At 37.6% G+C, this 18,309-nt stretch overlaps 1 protein-coding gene across 4 annotated transcripts in view; it reads left to right on the top strand.

Annotated features, from left to right (window-relative positions):
- The window catches only part of LOC145989864 (DNA-directed RNA polymerase I subunit RPA1-like), a 275,207-nt gene that overhangs the window by 49,515 nt on the left and 207,383 nt on the right, over positions 1-18,309 (top strand). For all 4 annotated transcript variants that reach the window (XM_083125325.1, XM_083125327.1, XM_083125326.1 and 1 more), the window contains exons 5-7: positions 6,799-7,000; positions 9,633-9,704; positions 15,421-15,562. In XM_083125325.1, coding sequence (XP_082981451.1) covers positions 6,799-7,000; positions 9,633-9,704; positions 15,421-15,562 — 416 coding nt within the window. The remainder of the gene's footprint in view (positions 1-6,798; positions 7,001-9,632; positions 9,705-15,420; positions 15,563-18,309) is intronic.

Below are 18,309 nucleotides of genomic sequence, written 5' to 3'. Positions count from 1 at the left end.
GTTACACAATGTCAGTTGTGAAAAGGAATTGAAAGAAAAGTTTTGTAACTTTTCAATCAAACCTGATGCACTAGATTCTTTTTTTACAGGTGTCATGAAGGACAAGGGTGACTTCTCTGAGTTATGGAGCACTGTTAAGTTGGTTTTGATTTTATCACATGGCAATGCATATGTGGAAAGTGGGTTTTCTGTAAATAAGCAGGTTTTAATATAAAATTTGAAAGAAGAGTCTGTTGTGGCTAATCGACAAGTTTATGCAGTGAAAGTGGTAGGAGGAGTGTCAAATGTAGAAGTAAGCAAGAGTGTTAAACGTTCACATATTAGATATGAAGAAGCATTGCAGAAGATGAGAAAGAAATGTGATCACAAAGAAGACAAAAGGAAAGAATTGAAACGTAAAGCAAGTGAGATCCGTGCTTTACAAGCCAAACAACAAAAGATAGAAGCGAAGCCTATTGCAGAACAATTGAAGCTTCTGAAAAGTAAAGTTTCTAAATTTGCTTTATCAGACATTAAGTACATTTCTTGTTTTATATTTCAATCTCAGTAACTTATTATTCCTTTTTAAATTGGTACTAATAATTGTCACTTCATTTTTATATGTTTTGTAAATGTTCTATTAATTTCGGTGGCCTCTGCCACGATCCACTTTGGAACTCGATGCTTTACTGTTAGGTAATGTGTGATGTGTGCCTAACTGAAACTTTTTGGATCCTGTGTTTATTGAACTTGAGGTGCCTTGCTAGTCCGGTAGTGGGTTGGGATGTTTTTGCTTCTTCTTAGTGCTGTGGTATATGCTCGTTGACAGATCTGATGGATCTGCCAATGTAGTGTGAGTTGCACTCACACTGGGCATCATATACACCTGGGTTGTCTAGAGGGGAAAGGAATGATCTCTTGTGTTTGCTTAGGGCACTGGCTATTTTGTTCATTGGTTTGTGTGCGAGTTTTATGTCATATTGTTTCAAGGTCTTGGCTAGGCGGTTGGATGTTGTCTGGTGGTAAGGGAAGGCAATCCATTTAACTTTATCACTGCTGGCTGGGTGGAGTAGGTTAGGTTGTTGTACTTGCATTTCTGCTTTGCTGCACCATGTAGAGAGTTGATGTACTGTGTATCCATTTTGAAGTCCTATGTCCGTCACTTGAACAGTGCAAGAAAGCTCTTCTGTAGAAGTATGTTGGTGTGGGTGGTTGGAAAGGGAGTGGATATACTTGTTCCCTGCCCCTGGTTTTCTGTAGACTGTGTTGGTGAATTTGTTGTCCCTCCTTTTGATGGTTAGATCTAGGAAGTTAAGGATGCCTTGGTTTTCCCGTTCTATTGTAAATTTCAACCTGGGGTGAATGTTGCTAAGTTTTCCCATTAGTAGATCTATTTCCTCTTTCCTTTTGTAAATGCCCAAGGTGTCATCTGCATATCTGCCATATCGTATATGTATCGGAGTTCTGGTGAATGAAGAATATATTTTTCAGCTAGGTGCATGACAATGTTGGCTATGGGAGCGGACAGGGGGTTGCCCATGGCCAAACCTTTTGTTTGTATGAAATACTTGTCTTGAAATTGAAAATAGTTGTGCCTTAGTCAGATTTGCAATAACTTGGATCCCTCAGACACTTCCACTGGTGAGACCTTATTGGCAGAAAGCCATCTTTCCACTGAGGTGAGGACTAGGTCGATTGGGATGGAGTTATACATGTCAACTATATCTATGCTGGCAATTTTGGCATGGTTGGCTTGTACTATTGATGTTATTAGTTCTTTGGCATCTGTGCTGTTTTGGAAAATGTAGGTCAGTTTGTGATTGTGCTCAGAGATTTTATTTTTTAGCCAGTTTGTGAGATGGACCATTGGTTGGTTGAACCCTGCAACGATGAGGTGCATCAGAATCCCCTGTTTGTGCATTTTTGGAATGCCATAAGCTATGACGGGAGATGGGTGGGTGTTGAGGAGAAGTTTACAGTCTTCCTGGTTCAGCATTCCACAACTTTCAACTGCACACTTGATTATGCGTTTGCAGTTTTCGGTTGGGTCCCTGTCGATGGTCTTGTATGAATCACTATTTAGTTTTTCATGCATTTTACGGGAGTAGTCACCTTTATACATGATCACATACTGGTTTGTTTTATCTGATTTCATGCACCAACAGTTGTTGGCTTCCAGCCAAGATTTGAATTCGTTTAGCACTGACCTGATTTATTGGTGGGTCGGGTGGGATTTGGATGCCTTCTGTAGGGCCACCTTCTGCAAAATGCCTGCTGTCGCTGTCCATATGCTGTCTGTGTGTTGCGGGTTGGGTGCAAAACACGCCGCTTTTTCTGCTGCACATATGGTATCTAGGGTAGGGGGTTCACTGTTTAGTACATTGAATTTTTCGCCGAAAACTAGGAGATTTTAAAGGATTGTGGAACATTGAGGTTCATCAAGTTGACAACGTTGTTTACTTGTCCGTCATTTGGGTCTTTCACTCTACCACTTTCCTCCCGATATGGTGTAGTTTGCTGGTGAGGGTCCTGTTTTTTAAATTTTTTACAGTATGTAGCATGTATTCTATATTTTTGTTGGCGTGTTCCCATCTCGCGGAGTGGCACTGATATGAGGTAGGTTCTTTGTTTATCGCACACGTGCGCCAGTTATTGAATTTCTGTGTGTTTGTCCGCAATAACGGCTGTAAGCGCTCGCTGTTGCACATTGTACATGACATTTTTCATTTTGTAGCTGTTCACCGGCACTCTCCACTGAATGAACTTTGGGAAGACGTCACATGTTTTGAATGCTTTGAAGAAACTAATGTCCATTTGACGAACCAACAGTTTGTGTTTGTTCCTTTCGTATTTCCGTTGCTCCTTCACGAACAAAGGTTCCGAATTCATGTTGAGGGGAATAAACAACGTGGTTGATAATATAAGACGTAAGCAAGTTACTAAAGATTTACATAAAAAAACAACAGTAATAAAGAAGGTGAGGATGGTATGGCTATGAGGGGAAATGGAGGAGGCCATTATAAAATTATAGTAGTCATTTACTGTGCATTCAATACTCTATATAAAAAAATAAGAGGATTCTGGAAAATTCAGGGAAAATGGATTTGGAGTTTGCATGGGAACCCTGCTGTAAGGAAAAATAAAGTAGTTGAAAAAGGTAATTTGAGATTTTGAATTTGCATTTTTCACATTCAGAATATTCAGTTTCAGATAGGCGATCATAATCTCTTGGTTTTCACCTTATTATACTGTTTTGAAGTTACAGTCATCTCAAGGTAATAAAATAAGGGGAAAGTTCGAAAATGCATGTTTTGGTAAATTTTGTTATTTTCTGGACACACAATAGAATGAAAACATATATTTATAAGTAACTGTAAAGATGACATACCAACAATTACAAGACGATATATATTGTATTTATGCATTTACAGTGCATGTGCATGTGTAACACACACCCTGTTTTGAAACAAAAGTAATTAAAAATTATATCTCGTATATAACGTGCACTACGGGGCCTCCCTGATGGGTTGTAGTTTTGTCACCTTGTAATGAAGGGGTCCCTTGTTCGATACTTGGTGGAGGCACATAGTAATTCAGGTCCCACTTTAAAGTGTAGGTACAGCACCTTCAATAACATAGTGTGGAAAACAACCCAAGAAACTGGTTCTCGAGACGATGACAACATAGATGGCAGTGCGATCAGCACAGCTGCTAATTTTCTTATGAAAGTAATGCGGCTTAGTTAGTTTTTGGAATATATTGTGTAGATTTGTTTGTCTTGAAAGGTGGTACGTTAATTGATGGAAACAGTTATATTTGTGGAGTGATTTGCAGTCACGAAATGGCATTAATTTGGAAAGAAAGTAAAATAAAATTAATAAATAAATAGCATGCGTAACACAAGAAGGAACATTGCAAATGTGATTCCGGACGTCAGGTGTTGGATTGTGTACTAGAGTTTATTTTTCTATGTTATTAGAATATAAATAGTATCCTGAGAGAGATTTCATACCGAGGCGACAAACCACAAGTGTTGCTTGGAAGCATGCGAGATGTTGAAAATCAATTTTGAACCATAGGGACACAAGCTCTCTCCTTAAGGAGATTTTAGATCAAAGCGACACGTGACAAATGATATGGGAATTTCACACCAAAGTGACACGGGTCCTTCTGTCCAAGGCAACTTTCATACCACAGTGGCATGCGACACATGTCAGTTGGAAATGAGCCAATCAAGAGCAACATTTCACATCATAGTGGCATGACGGGCAGCACAGGCTAGCATTCTGTTGGTGAAATCCTCAAACGATAAGTGTCGCGTGCCGCTTTGCTGTGCAATCTCCCTAAAGCAAGACACTCATTGCATTGCGCATGCGCAAACAACAAATCACGGCAACACGTTGCAAGCTATTAGTGAAACGGGCCCAGTATGACCGACACATGTGGCTTATCGTGTCTCTTAGATCTGTTGTTGTAACATGCAGTTTATCATGTCGCTCAGATCTGTTGTTGTAACATGCGGTTTATCGTGTTGCTTAGATCTGTTGTTGTAACATGCGGTTTATCGTGTTGCCTAGATCTGCTGTTCGCTTAATTAGAAGCAAACGCTTGCTAATAGACTGAAGGCACCATGTCGCTTGTTACTTAGTTGGGAACTCCCTTTGTGGCATGTCGCTTCGGTCTGAGCACAATTCCTTTAAGACCGAACCGAAGTAACAAGTAGCATGCGAATACGGCATATGAACGTGTCGTTTGCTGTTTGGACCCTCATGCGCAATGAATGCTATTTTACAGTCTGGAAAATGTCTGTCACTATTCACATCAGTGTGAATGCCCCGTGATGCTTGTCTCATTGGTCTGAAAGTTTCCTTACACTCATATCGATGACACTAAGGAAGTTTTGTGGGTTTCCCCTTGTCGTTTCATGCAATCATCATTATCATCATCGCTGTGATTAGTTTAAAGCGGAAGAAAAGAGACCAAAAATACAAATGCTTCAGTGTGTATATCTTTAAAACAAATGATGATGATGATAATGAACCTAATTCATACACAAAAATTTAGTTACCAAGAGCATTTCATGCGTATATAATGAAAGTCGACTGTCTAGATTGTTCATTAATATATTCACAACGACTGTACCAAATATCATAGCAATTATCACATTCATAGAAATGCTTCATGTAAAAGAACCTGACGTTGCAGCGAAAACTCCATTTACTTCCATTATAAGCAAACGAATACCATGCAGCTGTGCCATATCTAGCAGTATCATATTCGAGTGGAACCAGCCAGAGTGCCCAAAACAATGTCATTTTCCACACTACATTATTCAAGGTGCTGTACTCTAGGTCTAGTCCCAATTAGCCTTACCGTGCATAAAGTGGACTTAAAACACCAAATCAGTCAATCAATGACGTGCACCACAATTCAGGTTAAAAGAAACATTTTTCGTAGAAGACTGGGGAAGAAATTTTCATTGAACTTCTTTACAAAATTTTCCTGTGAACATTGACAACCTTGTGGGCATGATTTGTAGTTATGGCTGTTGATATACATATATGTGTGTTATACACAATGACTTAGTGAAAACACTTGTGGCTTCATGTTAGCTGCTGGAATTATTTTGTGTATAATGCACACCACAGTTGTTTGGCTTAAACATTTTGGAAAAAAGTGCTCATTATACATGAGTAGATACTGTATAATATGAGGCTCCGTCAATAAATAACGAGGTAGAGGATATTTCACAGTACTTATGTAACGAACTACAGAAGTATTGTCCACCACTGTTTAGGCATTCATCCCATTGTGACACCAGTCGCAAAATGGCATGCTGTTGGAACCAATTGTGCACATACTCCTTGACGTCATTGTCCGATTGAAACCTTTGTCCCCACAGTGCTTTTTTGAGCTCACCGAAGATGTGGAAGTTACACGGGGACAGATCTGGACTGTAGGAGGGGTGGCTCAGGACTTCCCACTTAAATTTTGTTAGACATTCCTTTGTTGCACTGGCTGTGTGTGGTTTAGCATTGTTGTGGTTTAGCATTGTTGTGCAATAGGATGACACCACGAGAAAGATGACTGGGACATTTCGATTTGATTGCGTTCCTGAGCTTCGTTAATGTTTCACAATACTGCTGGTCATTGACCATAGCTCCATGCTCCAGGACGTCAACGAGGAGCAGTCCCTTGGGGTCGAAGAACAACAAAAGCATGACCTTGCCAGCACTAGTGTGGAGGGTCTTGAACTTTTTTTGGTGGAGGGGAAACTGCGTCCTTCCACTGACGACGTTGCTGTTTCGACTCGGGCTCAAAGTGGTGGCACCAACTTTCGTTGCCGGTAACAATTGCTGAGAGGAAATAGTCCCCACCGTCGATGTAATGCTGCAGCGATTGAAGAGATATGTCCATGTGACAGGGCTCTTGTTCTGGTGTCAACTGTTGCGGGAACCATTGAGCACACAAACACGGAGTGACTGGACACTGCTGCTGCTTGGTTAGTAGCTTTGCACATACCTTGGCAGACACGTAACACAATTTAGCGGAAAAACGGGTGCAAATCAGTTTCGTCAAACCTGCACCTCCATTTCGAGCCCGTCAACTCATTTCTAACTACCATAGTTTTGGTGTAATATTCTCTGCCTCGTTATTTATTGACTAAGCCTAATATGAATTATCTGCACAATCACATGAACAGTAAAGCATGTGGTCAGGGGTCAGTTGTCAAGTAGTCAAATAGTGGATTGTATGGAATGCTTACATATATTTTGTGTACAATTAAATAATGTACTTTGTTTTTTATTCTTTTTACAGAACCTGAGATTAGAGAGTTGAAAGCCAAATTTTATTCCAAGAGTGTTTTATCTTTGAGAAGACACTTCATAACTGCAACTCTTAATCATGTTATAAAGGGAAAGTGCCGTCATTGTAAAGCAGAAAATAAAACATTAACATTTTTTCAGAACCGAATAATGGGTTTAGGCGTTAGACTGAGCACAGCAAATGAATCTTCCCAGTAAGTATTAGTATGGTATAAAATGTGTGAGGTTGTATGATGTACATACTGGATTATTCAAAAAGATCTCCCTGGTTTCATGATTGTATTGTAAACCTGTGGAACCTATTGTCATTATATGGGGGTACATATTTGCCTGATGTCCACAAGTTTTTATTCAAATGGTCCTGCACACCGCTAGGCTGTCACATTATGAGCTCTCATTCACTAGTGACATCATGCAGAACTTAAAACCACATGTTTTGTTGTCTCAATGTCTGACTGTAACAGCGAGTCATTAAATCCAGTATAAACATACATAATTTAAAAGAGTGCTGCCCCTGGCATAATAGCATAAGAGGAGTTCGGGAGTTCATGGAATGTGTATTTGTCACATAATCATGATGTCATACACGGTGTGGCAAATTGAAATTGGGACCGGTACTGTAAAAATTGAACATGTGCTCATAGAAAGTTGCTTACCTGGGATCATTCAAAGTAAGATCCTCCTGAATTCACACATCATTGCACCCTACCTACCAGCGCATGGAAGGATTGCTGAAATTCATTTTGTGTAATGCTGTTTAAAAAACGTTGTCTTACCGTTCTTGATTAAAGTCTGAACCTTTCAGTTTAAGAAATATAAAATAATCACTCGGAGCCAGATCTGGTGAATAGGCAGTGTGTGACAACACACAGATTCCCACAGAACACACTTTTGTTAATGAATAAGTCATGAAAAGAGCACAGATCTGCCTTTTTATTAAATCTTGAGTTATTATTTGCCTCAGAGTTTCCTTGTTCACTTGTAACTCATCAGCAAGCATTTTAGTCTTCAGTAATGATTGTCCTCACTTTTTCGACAAATGCCAGTGTTCTCACCATCCTAGCTGCACTTGGATACTCATCATCTTCAATTGACTTCCGTCCACTGAAATGTCTGTGCCATTCAAATACACACATATGGGATAAACAATTGTCCCCACACTTGCTGCAACATGTGAAATGTTTACGTATCAGTTTTACCCAGGCATGCACAAAACTCTATGTTTGCTTTTTGTTCCATGTTGAAATCTTTACACACTTCCATGACATGTGCCCACACTCAACAAAGCCATAAGTGGCAATGACGCTCAAGGTCAATGAGCTCTGCATCGATTGTACAGATTTCAAATTGTCGCACCGTGTATATGGACAATTACTTTATGAATGTACTGCATACGGTGAAATCTTGATTATAACACCATTAAGCCTTGTTTCCATGATATGAAAAAATCCTCAATATGCTGACCAAGGCAGTAATTTATTCTATTATAAAACATAAACTAAACGTAACGTTTCAACCTTCTAGCAAGGTCTTCTTCAGACTCTGCACCAAAAACATTTGTACTTGGTGCAGAGTCTGAAGAAGACCTTGCTAGAAGGGTGAAACGTTACGTTTTGTTTATGTTTTATAATAGAATAAATTACTGCCTTGGTCAGCATATTGAGGATTTTTTGAAATCTTGATTATATATTTTCAGGAGACTTAAACTAAAGAACTTATGCAGAAAAATGTAAAATTTTGGAAAACTTTATAGCATATTGCTGTATCGGATCTTGTAATTAAGGACATGAAGTTTTTGTTTTAACGATAACACCGAAAAGTTGAGGAAAGCACAATATAGTGTTTAAAATATATTTGGGTAGTTAAGGAGGAAATTTTTCGATGTTTCGGAACTGCAAAATAACGTGAATTATGGCATTTTTCAGAATAACAATGGATTTCACATTTTAATGCATGAAATACCGCAAAATATGAAATATAGACTGGAGATAAAACTACTTCAGTCGAAAGAGAGTTAACTGAAGTGCAATGAGTTTTGTTATTTCTAGCTTAGCTGGTGAAAGTTCAATTCAAGATATTGCCATGCTTCATTTATTGCAGTTTGGTGGTTTAGTGTTTATTTTAAATTCAGTGCCTTTGGAAATGAAAGTTTTGCAAATGCAAGAAATTTTGTAATTTCTCACAAAGGTTAGTCTTAAATTTATTTTTTGTCATTAAAACTAAACTTTGTCTCAATTTTACAGAGTTAAAGCAATGCAAAAATCTTATGCATAGAAGGAACAGTAAAATGCATGTAAAAATAACAACGATTTTAAATTCGTAACACCAAGTTTGGCCCTAACCTGTGAAACATAACACCGATTTGCAATAAAAAATAAGATCGGATTTTAGAGAAAAATGAAATGAAAAGTTCACGTCCCTGCTTATAAGGTAAAATGCATAATAAGGGAAGAAGTAAAATCTGGGAATTTATAAAAATGAAATTAAAACAATGTACCTTATTGTCACATGCTTTGTTTTTATTAAGTGTTTCAACCAAGCAGCACAATTCCTTAGAAAAAAATATGTTGTATTACGTGTAAAAACTTGGATTGTTCAAGGATAAAATAGGACGTGATATGTCTGTGTCAGTGTCAGCTGTGATAGAAATGTCAGATGGCTACAGGATCACGTTACCACTTACAGATTTTCTATTTTGCATTATACCTTGTTCTGGTCATATTATCGTGAAGATTTGTGATTACAAATTAGTTTTGAATATTTGGTAAATTTATTTCTATTCATTTACTTGTTAGAAAATAATGCAATCATGCAATTTTCTTGCAGAACAGAAAGCACATCTGCAGAGAGAAGAAATATATTATCAGGACCTACCTGTTTAACTCCTAAGGAAATAAGGTAATATGTTAAGGTAAACCTTTTTTTTTTGTTTTAAAGTGAGAATAACACATCGTATGGAATCATTTGAAATCAGATCGCAATATTTTCATTCCATTTGCTGACTAATGGGCAGAGCCACATACAGGGTGTCCGGCACCAACACTACCAATAAGAATGTTGTATAACTAAGCAACAAACAGGTTTATTGACATTTGTTTTTTTTAAAAGACAGAGATACTCATCAAGTTTTTATGGTACATATGTGTGTGCAATGTGTTGCATGACAGACGTCCAAACAAAATTCTATCTCCTGCCAGGTGTTTCCTGCCTGGTGTCACAAGCACTAGCGCACATCCAGTACTGGGGTTCTGTACACATTGTCCGTTATGTAGCCTCAAAGAAAGAAATCCAAAGGGAGTAAGATCAGGGGATCTAGGAGGCCATGCGATGAGACCACCACGTTCGGCCCAACGACCTTCGAGGACTTCATTTAAGCAATTTAAGTGGTTCCTGCTGGTACTTTTGGCAAAACTTTTTCTGGACAGTCCGGAAACTTAAATTCTGCTAACCAATAGCAGCATTCGACTTTTTGCTGCACTGTAAACACAATTTCCACACGAAATGAACGCACGAGAAAATTCTGACCGAGCGAATACGCAGCAGGCTACAAAATGAACAGGCACGTTATCGTGTTCAACAGACTTGCATTGTTGCCACTGCCAATAAAACTTTTTGAGGTTATCTGTCTTTGAATAAAAAAATGCATGTCAATAAACCTGTTTGTTGCTTAGTTATAAAACTTTCTTATTGGTAGTGTTGGTGCCAGACACGCTGTATTTATGGTGAATAAGAGATAAAGATATCGGCACAAAAACTGGGCATATTTCAGGATCAAAAGTGGTATATAAAGTGGCATCTTGGTGTTAAAATGGTGATGACAGTCCCAAATTTGATTTAAAAACTACAACATTTCACTTTTAATAGCACACTTATATAGTTATCAGAGTATTAAGTTCATTCCTGTGTAAAGGAGTCAATTTTTGCTTCTCAAATATTTACAGCAGCATTAATCAATTTTCTGTAATATGCATAACTCACAGGATAGTTCAGAAGGTGTTGTACAGGTAAATAAACCCTAAATTTTGTGTGAGAGTTTATTTCACATTTTGAAGTTCATTTTGCATCATTTCGTAACAAAACATTGTAACAAAATGCTCCTCACACCTTTCAAAAACATGAAAAATGAACATTACCTTGTGAAATTTTACATTTTCAGTTGTCGTCAGAAATTAAATATGCATGTTCCTACAATCCCCCCCTCCCCCTAGAATGAGATCAGGAGGTTTGACAATTTTAAAATTTGACATATTAAACGATGAGATCTGATTTCAAGCCATAAAGATGTGCAAGGCAAAATATGGTAGTAATGCCTTGTCATGATGATTTTTCTTCCATTTCAGGCTGGTATGTTAAAAATTTGTTATTAACTTTGAAAGTGAACAAATTTCATATAGTACATGCTGGAGGCTTTTTACATTACATGAAACAAAACACAAGCAAAAGCAAATTTTAATGTTACTCTCAATGAAAACTTCTATTTTCCAGTGATTCATTTTACATGTTTCATGTAGATGGTAATTCTGTTGTGGGAACTAACTCTACTACCAATAGTAGCAAGGATTGCAACAAATCAGATGCAGTTAGGTGTAGAGACAGAGTAATGGGAGATAAAAGAAATAATTAGGCACAGGAATGTAGTTGATAAATATAATACTTGAGAGAAATTGTGGGAAATTACACAAGTTTTGCAAATAAAAACAACATAGAAAAATATTGCAAGTATGTGCATCAGCTTTCATGTAATTTTGACTGTACAATGGAACCTCAATGTTATGTTTTTCAAAGGACGAAGGTGGGAAAAGTTACAATGTAAAAGTGTAAAATTCGGGATTTTTTTTTTTTTTTTGGCATATAGCTTTATTTGCATCATGTATAATGCGGTGTCCAGGAAAAGATAGTGTGTAGAGTCCAGAGCACATACAAGATCAACCAGAGCTGTGTGAAGACACCAATGGGAAGAATGGAGTGGTTCAGTATAAGTAATGGACTGAAGCAGGGAAGTGCTCTTTCCCCACTGCTCTTCATAATTAGAATGGATGCAATTCACAAAGAGGTGGGGAAGAAGATAGGAGAGCAAGAGATGAAGCCTTGTTGTTCGCTGATGACTTAGTAATATGGGGAAACAGAAGATAAAAGTACAGAGACAGCTTGGTAGTTGGAATGAGGAAATCAGAATAGCAGGAATGATATTCAGTGCAGAAAAGAGTAAGGTCAGGGTTCCCACACACCTGGAAAACCTGGAAAACCTGGAAATTTCAGGGAATTTTAAAAAAATACATATCTCAGGGAAATCTCAGGGAAAATTTTGTAATTGATTAATGGTTCCCAATGAAGCAAAACTGAGGGATTATAATATGCTCCTGTCTGTGGATAATCCAGTCTGTTGTAGCATTTCTCTTTCAGCAAGGAACTCATATCTATTTGTTTGTCTGTTTCTTGTTTTTAAATGTGATTCCAGGGCTGGTGACCAAGTGTATACCCATTAACCGATTTCAATCTTTTACATGACGTAAAATATATTTCAAAATGTGGAAAACGCATAATAAAGATAACCTGATGTCTAAAGTTAACCAATGTTCATCCGATTTCCCTTATTATGGAGTAGTTTTAAGTTTTTTCTTCCTTCTTTTTTTACAAAATAGTAAAAAAATTGAGTGTCCTGTTTAGGGAAATATTTATTTTCTGCCATCTTTTGTGTACAATATTGTTGATTGTGTATTTACTTCATTTAGAACAGAATTTTAAATATTTACTTACTAGTGCCATATATGAATTATGTTTTGTTCATAAATACTTGTTCATATTTTAAGTTTTTGATCATGTTCAACTATTGTTATAGTCATGACGTGAATTTTTACAAGCCTCAAAAGCTCACATATGTGTAAAATGGAATTACTTGTAGGACCAGCAGATCTACATTAATATCATGTAGTGAAATAGTTTTCTCAACAGATATACCAGAATGATATATTCGACAATGTTCCAAACCCCTAAACTTAACTAACTCTCTAAACTCTCTAGCCTTCTTAAACCCGAAGGTTCATGAGTTTACTATGTTCCCATTTCTTCATGACTCCCTAGAAAGTATTGTTAGAGATGTAATGGGGAGATTCATAAAAAAATGACATCTTGAGGAATGCAAAAAAATAGTTTTAAATTAATGCAAATTGATGTCAGGAATTCTGACAACTTGATTCCTTTCACAAAGATTGATATTGGAATTGGTGCCAAAGCTGTTTTGGAAGCTAAAGAGGTGAATGAAAATGAGAAGCTTATGTTTTTTACTAGCTGCAAAAAATTTTTCCAGTCAACAACAGAGAAGATTGTAGAAAGTAGTCCCCTTAAGTTCAGGTTGGTGAGAGCCGCTAGTTCCGAAGCATATGATTCAGTTTCCAAAATGATGTGCTCAGTGCATGGAAGATCTGATACAGGAACTTCTGAGGAGAAAGAGAATGAAGGCTGTAACTAGTGATAAAGTAATTTGCCAGTTTAAAGGAATTGAAAGAGAAGTTTTGTAACTTTTCAATAAAAACTGATGACTTCTCTGAGTTATGGAGCACTGTTAAGTTGGTTTTGATTTTATCACATGACAATGCATATGTGGAAAGTGGGTTTTCTGTAAATAAGCAGGTTTTAATAGAAAACTTGAAAGAAGAGTATGTTGTGGCTATTCGGCAAGTTTATGATGCAGTGAAAGTGGTAGGAGGAGTGTCAAATGTAGAAGCAAGCAAAGATATGATCCAGAGTGTTACAGGTGCACATATTAGATACGAAGAAGCATTACAGAAGTTAAGAAAAATGTGATCACAAAGAAAACAAAAGGAAAGAAATGAAATGTAAAGCAAGTGAGATCTGTGCTTTACAAGCCAAACAACAAAAGATGCAAGAAGAAGCAAAGGCTATTGCAGAACCATTAAAAAAGCTTGAAGTTTCTGAGAAGTAATGTTTCTTAATTTGCAGTATCCAACATTAAGTACATTTCTTGTTTTATGTTTCAGTCTCAGTAACTTATTATTCCTTTTTAAATTGGTACTAAGAATTGTCACTTCATTTTTATATGTTTTAAAAATTCCAATAATTTCTTTGTCTTAACTATTATTGTACGCATTACAGATTAATCGATATTGTATCCATTTATAAACATCTATGTAAAGTGTGAAAATATTTCAATGTTCTATATCAGATATGTTAGAAATTGTTTCAGAGTGTTTTAAAGTTCTAGAAAACTGGTCGTCTTTGTTCTTAATTACATGCAAAGAAGTGTAATTTTATGGAGAGGAAATGGAGGAGGCCATTGTAAAATTATGGTAGTCATTTACTGTGCATTCAATACTCTGGAAAAAATATGAGGATTCTGGAAAACTCAGGGAAATCTCAGGGAAAATGGATTTGGAGTTTGCGTGGGAACTCTGTAAGGTGCTAATAACAAGAAAGAGCCAAAATTGTACCAAGAATAAAGTTGAATACAGAAGAGTTGAGGGTAGTGGAGAGTTTCAAATATCTAGGAAGCATAATTAAAAGAAGTGGAAGAATAGATTAGGAGGTAAACAGAAGAGGACAAATGGGTGGCAGACTCCATCAAGTGTTCAAAGATTAATATTAAACAGGGATGTACCTATAAAATGCAAGAAGGTAATATATAAAAACAAACTATGTGCCTATAATTACGTACGGATCAGAGCCTTAGACAATGACACAGAGACAAAAGATAGACGAAGGCAGTGGAGATGAAATTTTTAAGGAGTATATTGGGGAAGACTAGAAGGGATAGAGTAAGGAATGATGAGATCTGACAGACAATGGGGGTGGTGAAGCTTCAGGACAGAATGGATCAGGCACAGATGAGATGGTTTGGACACATGAAGAGGTTGGGTGCAGAAAGACTGCCAGTAAGAGCTTACAATGTGCAAGGAGTGGAAGTAAAACCAAGGGAGAGACCAAGATGTTGGTGGAATGAGCAGATAGTGGAGTGTGTTGGGAGAAGAGGACAAGATTGGAACACCGTGGAAAAAGAGAAGTGGCGGAAAACCAGAAGAAAATAGAGAGGCTTTACTTCTATGCTGACCCAGCCAGAAGCAGGAAAGGGCAATAGATGATGATGATGATGATAATGCAGGAAAATTTAAAATCCAGAAACATTAATTTGCTGTTCCGTTGGTACATGCTTAGGGTTCACACTAGCTTTGAAATTCTGGAAAAGTAATATAAATTTAATGCTTTTTATTTGCTTTCCAGGATTGCAAACTGAAAACTTCACTCCTTCTAACTGGCATCTTTCTTTTTTGAGGGAATATTTCATATAAAAATATTCTTTAACTTTATTTTTGTTATTTTGATTTATTTATTAATTTGAAGATATAATTCTTTGTCATTATCATATTAAATCAGTAAAGATCATCTGAAACATTATTTGAAGGTACCTGGAAAAGTCAGGAAGTTTGTTTTGCAAAATGAGTGGGAACGCTCATAGTGTATTTTTTTGTGTTTTACATAGCTTTTCTGCCACTTGTGGCCAATTATGATGAACATCCATGTCCAGGTTGGAAATCTAACATGTAACTTTTGAATTTTGGTGTATTACATGGTGTAACAGTTGTAAATTGCTTAATTACAGAAATGTGCTGAGCAAAGTATGTAGAGAACAACTGACGATTTTGCAGGAACTTTTTCCCCTTTTGAAGCATGCACCACCAGGAGACCCATCTGATATATTTTTTATTGATGCTGTTGCTGTGTCGCCTCCAAAAACAAGGCCAGTAAGTTGACATTTTCTTATTAACCCAAAGGGATGAGGAAGGGTAAGATAAAGTGACATGTTTTCACAGTTTTGCTTTTTATTTTTATCGAGGAAGGAAAATAATAAAGCTGCTTGGGGGGTGTTCGTCAACATTTGGGAGGGTGTTGGGGGCTGTTAGGGTGTGTGTGGATAAATCACTGCATCGGTGGATTATTGAGATGAGTGATGCCGCCAGAAAACTTAGAATAAATTAAATTGTCATTACTTTAATGTTAATGGTACTAACTACTCCCCCACCCCTTTGACATCTAAAATTAAAATTACCCTAGGCACTTTATCCAGCCTTCATAAATCTAGCTCCTTGAAAGTCAGTTTTAACTCAATTTAATGTCAAATTTATCAATTTTATACACATCAGGTTTGGCAACACTGTCAGGATGGCCATTGGAGGCAAGGAGAAATACATTGCACTTATGGGAGTATTATTTGATTTGTTCTCTTGGAAATATCAAACCTCCGATGGCATAGAAAAATATATCAATGGAAAGAGGGCAATTTGATGAAGCTTTTAACCGGCAGAAAAGTCGAAACTTCTATATTCAACTTGAAGTTGTACATGGGATTCTGAAAATTCTCACTCATCATATTTTTCAAGTATCGTGTCTAGCTTAATAATCAACATAAAAAAAACACTTCCACTTGCAACATGGGATGAAATTCATACTCTTGCATAAGCCCAGATTTTTTTAGTAGCATTGCCCCTTCTGACGATATTGAAATAAATGCACATGTGGTACGTAACTGTAACTCCTTGCCTTAAATAGAGGAAACATTTGCCTCTACCCTTGATTTTTAGCCATGAATTTTTGGAAAGTTCTCCTTGAAAACAGGGAATTACACTTGAATTTTATCATGGTATTAGGGTACCCACCCTGAGGAAGCAAAACTTAGTTAGGTCAAGAAGGGCTCATGCTAGATATTCCTGTTGCTAACCTGAAAAGTTAGCCTTGAGGGCATTCTTTTCATTGTTCAGTCTTGGCTGTCTTTTTTGATTATCGTCGATTGAAATTGAAACAGTTTTCTTGGCAGAGAAAAGTGGGCTGTAAACTTTGTTAGAGGACATTGCACAAAACACAGCAACCTGGGCAGAATCATGGATGTGTTCCACTGTTGCATGAGGATTTTACATGCCCCAAATATGCACATTATGACAGTTGACCTTGCCAGATAGATGAAAGCATGCCTCCTCACTGAACACAAGCTTATCTGTAAACTCATGCTCCCATACACATACGAGACTTTCAATTTCAGAAAGTATTGGTAACAGAGATTGTGATCTTATGATTGTGATGTAGCCTGTATCAGCTGCAACTGGTATGGTTTACAGACAAGTCTCTCGTTAGATTCAGCAAACAGTCTCGTGAGAGATTTGTAATTCTTTAGGTCTCCTGGTAAACTATACCACCATTTGCTGATACTGATACCCTTACCGATTCCAACTGATACCGATACCGATACTTGTATAATTCCAGTTTAAAATAAAGACTAGTTACTTAGCCATAACAACTCATTACATCACATTCTATTAATGACATTAAATAATTCCCAAATTATTCTCATGTAAGAGGGAAAGTCAATATTTAAGTTGCAAAATGAAATATCTTCGAATTGCTGCAGTGTGAAATTGTTTTATGAATATCAGTCATTGCACTGATCCTTTCCGCAAGTGTCGGTGTAGGTGGCAGCACCACCATGTATCGTATATGGCGCTAGTAGTCATGTTCTCATGCAGATGTGAGTCATTCGAGTGCCAAGTGGGTAAGATGGCAGGTGCGTTAGCCGAGTGTATGCATGGTGAGCAACAGGCTCTAATTCAATTTCTGTGGGTGCAAGACAAATCTGCTGAGCAAGTGCACAAGGAAATGTTACCTGTTTATCGTAACAAATGTTTATCTAGCAAAGCCATTTAAAACTGGGTGGAACATTTCAATCGTGGTTGAATCAGCATCAGTGATACTGTTCATCTAGGTCATCCTACAGAATTTCGCAGTGACGCTACCATGAGGAAAATGGAAGACATGATCCGGGCCAATCGATATGTGGCTATCAATGAGGTGGCTTTACAGTTGAATTGCTCACATGGAACAGCATACATCATTGTGCATGACAACTTGAAGTTTCACAAAGTGTGTCTGCAATGGGTTCCTTGTAAGCTCACTGACAAACACAAAGACACCAGAATGGGTCTATCATTACAGCATATCATGAGATATGCTACTTAGGGTTGTGAGTTTCTTAACCGCATCGTCACTGTGACGAAATCATTATTCACCAGTTTGAACCGGAAACAAAATGTGCCAGTATGGAATGGAATCATCCCTCATGGAATTTCTGCCCCAGGGTCACACTGTCACTGCAGCCTCATGTTGCAGAACCCTGATGAAGTTACGGTCAACCATTCGCAGGAAAAGCCCAGGTGCTTTGAGAGATGGAGTTCTTCTGTTGGATGACAACTCTCGTCCACACAGTGCCAATACCACAGTGGCTCATATACAGTCCCTAGGTAGGGAACAACTGGAACATCCAGCCTACAGTCCAGATTTGGCACCACCTCACTTTCATCTTTTCGGCCCACTGAAGAATCACCTGGGTGGTCACCGGTTCCAGGATATGGAGGAAGTCCATTGGAAGGTTACCAGCTGGCTACAACACCAACCACAAACCTTCTTCGCTGCTGGCTTTGAGGGACTCCTGAAATGCTTGGAC

The sequence above is a fragment of the Lepisma saccharinum genome, chromosome 7 (assembly GCF_977018435.1).
Source record: "Lepisma saccharinum chromosome 7, izLepSacc3.1, whole genome shotgun sequence".
NCBI classification, from domain to species: Eukaryota; Metazoa; Arthropoda; class Insecta; order Zygentoma; family Lepismatidae; genus Lepisma; species Lepisma saccharinum.
This window is presented reverse-complemented; position numbering and strand designations above follow the sequence as displayed.